Below are 10,612 nucleotides of genomic sequence, written 5' to 3'. Positions count from 1 at the left end.
TATGGATAACCGCGTATGATGCCAATGTGTAAATTGTTCGCCATAAAAGAGAGCTGCCCTATTCCTTAGTAGTCAACTCTGTATTTATGCGCAAACTCCCTAAGTAAATATTTACTTCTTACCGCCTACTTTTAAGTAGCGCCAATTTCAAATTTAATAACCTATAACTCGAAAATAGGTTTAAAATTTTATTAAAGCATTATTGTGTGCAATTACCATTTGTAAACACAACCACGCCCCATTCTGAAACTTCACCCAGACTTCTATTCGCTTCATGCAGGTTCATATTCACCACATTGGCCCTATTCCACCTGCCGACTCCTATCACTATTGTCTGATCCCGTGATGTCTTTAGATACGTATACTAGGTGGCCGAGGCCCACCCTCTGAAGACCAATCGCCGCCTAAGCGTTTCTTACCTGTTGACTATCTCGCTTCGATTCCCCTACTAGCATCTTCACCGATCAGCGACGACAATTTGAATCTTCCCTTTTTTGTGCTCTCAACATTGTTTTCGGCACACAAGGTTTCGGGACCTATAGTGGCCACCAAGCAGTTAATGGCCTACTTGAATGATTTCACTGACAACTCAAAGCAGTGGTCAAGGTGCTCCATATCGTTCTGCTTGGAATCTGTTGCATTTTCACGGAGAACTTTCGAGCTTCCTCAGACGAGTTTGTGTACGGTTACACCCTTCAACCTCGATTACATAATAACAGGCAAGCGCATTAGCGCCTAGTTGACTACTAATGACAGAAGTATATTTCCCTCTACCAATGTTGGCGATGGGCGTGTCCACTCGTTTATCCATATACTTCTCTTATATATATGGCCAAAACAAGCACTTGTGATCTAGCGACTGCGCATAGTTTTCTATACTCCTCAAAGGTTGCGCGGTTGCCACCAAAAATGTGTGCATCTCAAAAGCTTGCATAAATTGATTGATTTGATAAAAGTGTAGGTCGAAATGGAGATCGACTTACAGTTTTTAAAGTGAATTGGAGCAGAAAAGAAAAATGAATAAGCTTGTCTCATTTTAGTGCGCAATTATCAAATAATTTGGCTATTTGACCATTTCCAAATTTCAAATTTTAAGGTCAATGGTTTTTAGACTCATTAACTTCATCTGAAACTGAAGCTGACCAACATTTGAGAACTGCCACCGATCGCAACATGACCTACCAGGCCTCTAGCCCCGACGAAGTCGCTTTAGTTCAGTGGACGAAGGAAGTCGGCCTCGCGTTACATCACCGCGATTTATCGACCATGCAGCTAAGGACACCCGACGGCAGATTATTTCATTATTCTATTTTGCTTGTCTTTCCGTTTACCAGCGAAACGAAGCGGATGGGCGTCATTGTTAAGGTAACGAGAAATTTTGGAAACACAAGGTCTCTCAGGGTTGAACTTGTAGGATTTACAAACGGGGGAAATAGTTTTTTATTTAAAAGGCGCGGACGTCGTGATGTCGGGAATTGTGCAGTACACAGATTGGTTGGACGAGGAGTGCGGAAATATGGCGAGGGAAGGTCTACGAACTCTGGTGGTGGCACGTAAAGTTCTAAGCGAGGAGCAGTACAATGATTTTGAAGTAAGGCACTGGATTTTGTGACAAATTTGTATTTATTTATTTTTGCAGAGCCGCTATAATGCAGCCAGATTGTCAGTGTCTGATCGTGTACAAAGAGTGGCACAAGTTATTGAATCTCTGGAGCGTGAAATGGAGTTGTTGTGCATTACTGGCGTCGAAGATAAGCTACAAGATCATGTGCGTCCAACTTTGGAATTGTTACGTAATGCTGGAATCAAAATATGGATGCTTACTGGTGACAAATTGGAGACGGCCACTTGTATTGCAAAAAGTTCCAGGCTTGTATCGAGGACGCAAGGTAACTGACCGTGCCAATCATGGCATTATTACACATTCCTTAACTGTAGGCCTTTTCGTGCTCAAAAAAGTTGAAACACGCACAGACGCACATTTAGAATTAAACGCATTTAGAAGAAGAAGCGACTGTGCGCTAGTAGTGAGCGGTGAAAGTTTAGAAGTTTGCCTAAATTATTACCAACAGGAATTCATGGAGCTAGCAACGGCGGCGCCCGCTGTTGTTTGCTGCAGATGTTCACCAACACAAAAAGCTCAAGTGGTACGTTTGTCACACTAATTCAGCGACTTAGCTCAATTGATTCTTTAATAGGTGCAGTTAATTCAGAAACAAACGGGTAAACGAACTGCGGCAGTAGGCGACGGTGGCAATGATGTTAGTATGATTCAACAAGCCGATGCGGGTATTGGCATTGAAGGAAGAGAAGGAAAACAAGCAAGTTTGGCAGGCGATTTCAGCATACCTCAATTTTCTTATCTTGCACGGTTATTGCTGGTTCATGGCAGACACTCTTATAAACGTTCGTCGTCATTATCTCAGTTTGTTGTGCATAGAGGGCTTATTATATCCACCATGCAAGCAGTATTCAGTAGCGTATTTTATTTAAGTTCAGTAGCTCTCTATCAAGGATTTCTAATGGTCGGTTACGCTACATTGTATACAATGTTTCCAGTAAGTTCCATTACAGAATACTGTTAACGTGATTTCTATGCTGCTGTTTTAGGTTTTCAGTTTAGTGCTTGATCAAGATGTCAGCGCCGAGATTGCGTTGACGTACCCCGAATTGTACAAGGAACTGTCTAAGGGGAGAAGTTTGTCATTCAAAACGTTTTTTATGTGGGTACTTATATCGATTTACCAAGGTAAGTGCAATTACGAATTGGGTTTTTATATCCACTAAAGCTAAGGTTATTTATTTTACTATACTTTTTTCCACATTTTATTTACTACCAAAATCTCAAAATAATAATTAAATAAATTTATAGTTTTGAAATGTTCTTTTGACTGTCCTCTTGAACATATCCAAAAACCGCGCAAACTCGTTCACTGCGCATCTAAAGCTCTCGTGATGCTATCGCTTGGCGAATGTGAAGAAAAGACAATTCCGACATATAGCCTTCTTTGACAAAAAGGGAGGGCACAAATTTTCCAGGGACAGAATGAATTCATCTTTTGAATTGCTTTTGTAAGAACTTGCAAGATTAAATTTTCTCACCGGTTCCCATATGAGATGTAGTGGGGTTACCTTTGTTCAAACCATTACAAAAAACTCTTCATCTTTCTTTTTTCTTGACTTTACTTAGTGCGGTAGTTTTTTGGCAAGGTGTGACGAACTTTGGGGCAGTCCGCGCAACACGGTTGTTTGCCTTGAAATGGAAAAGAAATTACTTGGATCGATAAGATAAATTTTAATTAGCGAAATAAATTATTTTCCAGTTGTGTGAATGTAATTGCAAATAGTCGGCGGAACGGTACAGTTGAGTGCGGGCGCCACCAGAAGTTGCTTCTTCTTGCTCCTGGTGAATGACGGTTGGTTACTGTTTCGGAAGCCACAGGCAATTTCATCAGAGAAACGGTTTACAGCTAGATAAATAAGATGTAGGGCCCAACGTTCAAAGATGCAAAATGAAAACGATCTTCCTTCATAATGTTACTCTCATCTTATAGACGTTGAGCCAGGTGGTCAAAAATGGACGGTTTGGTTTTCTTTCTGGGGAGTTAAGTGTAACCTACAAATTTAGATTCGTCATGAAGGTAGGATAAATGTTTGGTATGATACTTCGTAGAATTCGGTAGCTTAGTGACATCATGACGTCACAAATATGGCCGCCAAGTGAAAATCGTTGTATACCGTTTTAAGGCAAGTTTTAAGACAAATTTTAATTTCAATCAAACATAAAGACAGGATCAATGATTTGCATGATACTTTGTGAAAGTTGGTAGCTAAGATGGCAGCTAAGCGGTTTTCATGATACTGCTTTATAATTGTCAATTTTTTGTAAATGGTGAAAAGTCTGCCCGGAATCCATATCTGAAACAAAAAGGCAAAAGTTGACTATACGCAAATTGAAATAACAAGACCGATATTATCTGCTCGACTTTATGGTTCAGTGGTAGAGCGTTCGACTATAAATCCGGAGGTTGGGTGTTCCAACCTGGTTGAGGTTCTGCCGAATACTCCGAATTAGGTTTTCCTGTAGTTTTCCTAATTGTTATGGTAAATACTGGAGTAGTATAGAAGAACTTAAGACCTCATGTAAGAGTCCCTCTAAAAAGCATTATGTGGTGTAATTGGGCGAAAGCCTGTTGAGGGCCCAGAACAAGAGATGGACAATAAATAAATAAATCAATAAATAAATGATTCTGTCAGTAAGCTACTCAATTTTAAGAAACGCTAACAAAGAGTAACAGACAAACAATGAGGAGGGCGGAACGGAAGCCAATACGGATACTGCTTGAAAACAGCAACCTCACAAGAAAAGAGATAAGGGAATTACTAGGAGGAAAGGCGATCACTGGGCGACTGAAGATGAGGCAGCTGAGCGATAGTGGGGGCATATAAACAGGAGGAACAAAGATCATTATACTGCAGATGGCCAAAAATCTACGTGCTTCGGAATGGAAAGTAGGCCGACCCTACTTCACATGGAATACCACTGTATACCAAACGGTGGCGGCCTCGGGGAGTGGGGACTCCCATAGAAAGATGGGAAGAGTGGAGCAGAGACAAAAACCAAATGAAGAAAGAAACCAGATCTATCTACTGGAGGTGGAGGAAGAATCAGATATAAGCATAAGCAGCCCAGAGAAGGAGACAGAAAGATAGGCACGAAGAGGACAACAATAAGGAAAGGGAGAAACAAGAAGGAAGGAAATGAGACAAAAGGATGGAGGCAGCGGAAACTAGTAGAACGCCCGGGGGCCAGGCCATCACCAGAAATCAGAGTTCCCTCTAATGCAGATATTCCAGTGGCGAAGCTGTGGCCGTACCCTTTCGGCTCGGATAACACCCAGTTAGCCCCCCTCCCCACAACCTCCCCAATCCACAAAATCCATCAAATTGTTTTTCATATGGCGTGGCCCAACTCAATGGCAACAAAGTTGTCGGGATGCATCCCTTTAGTACCTACCACGAACACATCCCCACGACAGTTGACTAAACTCTGAGAGAGGCGGCTACGTTATGCATATGCCAAAGTATCAAGTATCATCTCAAACATTGATCCTGGCTTTATGCTGCATCAAAATTTGTATGATACTTCCATTCCCTACAATTAAAACTAGACATTTAGAACGTGACGTCGTAACGTAACTGAACTACGGAATACCACTAAGTATCATTCCAAACATTAATCCTACCTTTATGCTGAATCAAAATTTGTATGATACTTTTACTCCTTACACATTAAACCAGACTTTATAATGCTTAACTAAGATTTTCGCCCGGCGGCCATCTTTGTGACGCCATAACGTCACTAAGCTACCGAATTTTTCGAAGTATCCTACCAAACATTTATCCTACCTTCATGACGAATCTAAATTTGTAGGTTACACTTACTCCCCAGAAATGAAACCGCACATGCCCTCTGGCTCAACGCCTATTATATAAAATTCAGCATTTTCGTGAAGGGAAACCTGGATTTTCCAGCCACCACGACGCACTTACAAACTGCTCCAAAATTAAAACGTTTTTAATTAAAAAAAGACCGGCAGATTAGACGAAATTCAATGACATTATTTTCTGTTATTCGCGATCGATTTCGGCCTTAGCGTTGGGCAAAAATATCGATTAATCGATTATAATCAAACGATAATCGATAATCGGGTTTGATTATTCCATTAAATTAATCGATTAATCGATTATTTGATTAATCGGTTATTTTATTAATCGATTGTTTGATTAATCGATTATTTGATTAATCGGTTATTTGATTTATCGATTGTTTGATTAATCAATTATTAAGTAAATTTTAATTGATTATTATTAGCTGGATCATCAGTTTACACAAAAAGGAGCACTCACAGCTCACAAGTATTATTTTATTTTATAGCGGATGTTAAAACGTCACTTTAAGCAGCTAAAATGAATTAAGATTGTATCATCAAAACTAAAGCACACCTCATCGGAGAGTAAGCTGCCTAATCATTTATTTTTATTTTTGACCTTCATTTTCAAATGGGCAGAGTTTCAGCCAAGGCTGTTCTACCAACCAACCCACTATGCATTTGCAAATATCCATGCCCGAACCCGGATTCGAACCAGGGACACTTTGTTGATTATTGATTAATCGATCTCCCTAGTAATGAACGATTTGATGAAAAGAGTAATGGAATTATTTTTTATTTTTATTATTAAATAATTAACGTATTAATGCATACAAACAGATATTTATCACTCCTTGTATGTGACAATCGACTTTTGATTAAACGATTAGGTGATTAATCGATGATTTGATTAATCGATTATTTGATTAATCGATTAATCAGTGTAATCGATTATTTTTCATAATCGATTATCGATTATTCAAACCCGTAATCGCCCAGCCCTATTCGGCCTAACTGGCCATCCTCAAGCGTAGCTTCATCAGGCATATGACGCTACGCCTGATGATGGCCAGTTAGGCCGAAATCGATCGCGAATAACAGAAAATAAATGTCATTGAATTTCATCCAACCTGCTGGTCGTTTTTTTATTTAAAAAATGAAATTCAAAATTGAAGAGTTCATCGACAAAACGTTTTTAATTAATTTCTTGGATCCCGATGTCCTAAAAATCTGAGACCTGGCTTTAAAACATCAAGATAATTAACCGCGTTTCAAATAACACTAAACACATTCCAATCAGCCGCCGTTTACTGCAACACATATAATAAGCAACCGGTAATTAACCTTACCTAATTGGTCGCATTAAAATTTCTAAATTCAGAAGTCCATTGTGTCTTGGAATTTTCAGGTGAATAATAGGTTTCTTTATCTTAATACATTGCGGCGACCATACTCGTTTTAATCTCGGTTTTCACGTAACATTGCGAACATAAAATCGATGAATAAATAATAAACGGAACCGAAATCATAAAATATTAATTTTCTTTCTAAAATGAGCTGCGAAAATAATTTAAATATTCACGGAAACAGTTACAAAACTAGTCAATTGCATCTTGTTTTACTATCGGCGGTTGAAAGACCGCACAAGAAATTAACTCATTCTGCATGCCATTGCTGACTTCTGGAAATTCAGCAGTTACGGTTTTTTGTAATGAAGCGCTCTGTTGAGTGCATTTGTCCACAGTGTTTTCATTAGGTCTGGTAAATTTCATGGTGCAAAACGGCTGTTTCGTTACAAAGGTTTAACATTTTCCAATGTCTTGTTATTCTTTTAAACCTTTCATTCCCCTTTTCTACTTTGTACCATCTTTTACCTTCATCCCACCAGAGGGATGTAAAAGCTTTATCTGGACAATCGGTGGTCAAAAGTTTTTGAATTTATTTCTACCTTACCTGAATACGTGTGGTGCAATGGCCGCTGTGTCTGAGGTTCAAATAAGGTAGAGCAAAACACATATGGTTGAAAGCGTAAGGTATTTATCGTTACTTGATAAAAGGACTATCAAAGAAACCTATGTGAAAACAAATTTAATAATACATATGAAAATGCTGCGAACTCATCATTAGTTTTTTAAATAATCTAACGAATAACCAAGTGAAGTCTCATATATGGTGTGCCGTGTACGGTTTTGGTCAGAAGTAATATCCCTCTGTTATCTCAAATGTAGGAGATTACTTCTGACCACGACTGTACCTACATAGACTAAAAAATAGGGTATGCTCTTAAAGGGGGGTATTATCGGTCGGCCATGTTAGAGGTATAAAAAAGACTGTTATTTCAAACTACTATGTAAATCGTAGGTATTGTCATCATGTTTAATTAACTTTTTGGCGTTGAGTGTAATTATAATAGATAAATACTTTTGTTAATACTATACACAGAAATTTTGTCATTTTGGAGGAATCGTAAATTCGCCATGTTTGAGGTATTTACATAAGAATGGAACGCGAATACCCGGTTATTTAGAGTATACCCTACCTAAAAAAGAACATTAGCGCCATTCATATCTTGGCTGGCTACTCCAAATAGAGTACGTACACAGTGAAAACTCAGCGCAGTTACTAAACAGTGCGTTGACCGAAATTTGATAGCCTATTCTCCTAAAAGTGGAGAGTTTGCGAGAAGCTCTAAATTTGAATTTAATGAGATATTTCTTCTGTTAATTAATTACTGTTCTTGACTTTTGTTTAAATACACTTTTTTAGGCGGAGTAATAATGTATGGAGCCCTACTTCTTTTCGAGGACGAATTTATTCACATTGTCGCAATCAGCTTCAGTTCGTTAATCTTAACGGAACTAATAATGGTTGCTCTAAATATAAGAACATGGCACTATTTAATGGTACTAGCCGAATTACTATCACTCGCTTTGTATGTTTTATCTCTGATTGTTTTACATGACTATTTTGGTATGTAAGCCAATTTTGATATGCCTCTGCGCTAACGCTCTTCTGTTTTAGATTCGGAGTTCATTCGGACAGCGGACTTCTTTTGGAAAGTGTTAGTTATTACTTTAATCTCATGTTTGCCTTTATATTTTCTTAAATTTTTACGCAAGAAGTTCTCACCGCCCAGTTACAGCAAATTATCGTAAACTTCACATTTTATAGACACAATTATGAAGAAACAAGACACATTTTACCATGTAAGTGTATTACTTCCGACTGTTCACATTTTGGAGCATGTGGGTAAATGTTGTGAAATGTTCTTATGATATTAGATATAAAATTAAATTAATCGAAAACAGGTTGATGAGCATTTATTTTTTTAACTACATTGCGAGGTTGCGATTACTTGGAAGTCAATGGTATCTCAAACTTGGTCTTACTAACCAGGTGCGAACTGAATGTTTGTAACTATTTTATTATATTAAATGATCATCTTGTTAACGTTACATATGTAATAATTTGTTAGAATAGTTGTTATGTTATTTGCTTATAACAAATATAATATATTGATTTATCTCACATTTCATTTGCTACCAAGCGCCCTATGTTTATTTATTTGGTAGAAACCAACCATGTAGACATTTTGGTACCGGACTGCTCGTACGAAATTCGGTTCGTCCCATTTCTTGCATTGTTTTGGCATTTAAAACTATTAACCCGACATGGTGTGTATCTGCCCCTCCCCATACTAACGCTGACAAAATGACTCCATCATCTTCACTTTGCGAGTTGGGAGAAGGTATAAATATTGGTTCACTGGGATAACAACTATCTTCACACCATGTCTTCGTGGTCTTGCGTAGTGTGTCCACTTTTATAATCTAAAAAGGTGAAGGTCATTGTGAGTAGTATTTGGATTGTAGATTGCTTACAGTTCCGGGATTCTCAGCATCAACATCTGCACTTATTGCGTAAAAATAGCGGTATTTAGTTCCTGTAAGTAACAAACTAGTTAGTATGTAGCAGTCTGATAAAGATGAAACAGTTGATTGCCATGCTTAGTGACAGACTGGTGTGGTAAGTTGTGAACATTATGTAACTTAAGTTAATATCAATTTGTTTTGTTATCTTCCACTTTCATTAAACATTAACATTATAGTAGCACCGTCAGCTGATTTACTCCGGATGCGCACGCCGCCTCTGCTATATGATAGGTAATTGTAAGGCGGCCAACCGTCCTGTATTCAGCGGGACGGTCCCGTAATAGCAAATACAGTCCCGCATTCAAAAATTAATAAATATATCCGGGAATTAAACCAATGCGTCTCGCAAATCCCGCTTTTCGCCTTTGTAGTAGTGTTGCTCAAACCTACGTAAATGAAGCAGCGCCAACGAGCAAAGCGAAATAAACGCGTATTTTAGCTCGGCTCGCGCTCGTATTCCATCCAATTGACATGCATTGCGCAAGTCGGTGCCCCGTCACTTCGCGTTTACACTTTACTTTAGCTTTATTCAAAGCGTGAATGGTGACTGACGACTGACCTGCATAGTGTTCACGTATATACTTTGCTTTTTATTCACCTACCTCATGCCAAGTGCATCCTCGTTATTTGCTGTCCTTGTGACTGTGGTTCCGCTTCAGAGGTTTTAGACGCATGTCACGTCTTACCTTATAGCACAAACCACAGTCACAAGGACAGCAATCATGAGAATGCATTTGGCATAAGGTAGGTGCAATTATTGATAATATAACATGGCGACAGTGATTAAATTAAACTGAATTCGCCGCCTTGTTCGCGATTCGGGTAGAAAAAAGCAGTGATTTAAAGTGTTGTGTAAGTGCGTAAAACTCTCGGTTTCACGATACCGACTGACCGTTGTACTTGTGAAATTGAGTAAGTGGACTACTTTCTGGGATATTTGGGCAGTAAGGCTGAGAATATTCTGAAGTCTTTTCACTTAAGTAACGAGGAACTCAAAGATTTCGAAATTGTCTTTAGCAAATTCCACAATTACTTCCTGTTAAAGAAAAATTTAGTGTTTGAACGTGGCCGTTTTTTACAACGCGCGCAGAATAACAACGAATCATGTGACATTTTTATCACAGATAGGACCAATTTAGCGCAAACCTTTACCTGTGAATGGGGTAGGTACAATGGAAGCCGAGATGATAAAGCTTCATATAATTGTTGGACTAGCCGATAGCCGACTGTCAGTTCAACTACGAGTCA

At 38.7% G+C, this 10,612-nt stretch overlaps 1 protein-coding gene and 1 long non-coding RNA gene across 2 annotated transcripts; one reads left to right on the top strand and one right to left on the bottom strand.

Moving 5' to 3' along the window:
• Window positions 1-1,084: 1,084 nt before the first annotated feature.
• On the top strand, window positions 1,085-8,740 carry LOC116160369 (probable phospholipid-transporting ATPase IIB). Its single transcript, XM_031473560.1, has 8 exons — window positions 1,085-1,365; window positions 1,415-1,591; window positions 1,640-1,889; window positions 1,939-2,147; window positions 2,199-2,558; window positions 2,611-2,749; window positions 8,199-8,402; window positions 8,454-8,740. Exons 1-8 carry the CDS (start codon window positions 1,174-1,176, stop codon window positions 8,585-8,587), a joined length of 1,665 nt encoding a protein of 554 aa, XP_031329420.1. The 5' UTR covers window positions 1,085-1,173; the 3' UTR covers window positions 8,588-8,740.
• On the bottom strand, window positions 8,736-9,595 carry LOC116160371. Its single transcript, XR_004143195.1, has 2 exons — window positions 9,314-9,595; window positions 8,736-9,262 (listed from the first exon to the last, which is right to left on the bottom strand). It is a non-coding gene; the product is annotated as an uncharacterized LOC116160371 (long non-coding RNA).
• Window positions 9,596-10,612: the final 1,017 nt, after the last annotated feature.

The sequence above is a fragment of the Photinus pyralis genome, unplaced genomic scaffold, assembly GCF_008802855.1.
Source record: "Photinus pyralis isolate 1611_PpyrPB1 unplaced genomic scaffold, Ppyr1.3 Ppyr1.4_LG1, whole genome shotgun sequence".
Lineage (NCBI taxonomy): Eukaryota > Metazoa > Arthropoda > Insecta > Coleoptera > Lampyridae > Photinus > Photinus pyralis.
Note: the sequence above shows the minus strand (reverse complement) of the source record. Positions and strands in the feature narration are given on the sequence as shown.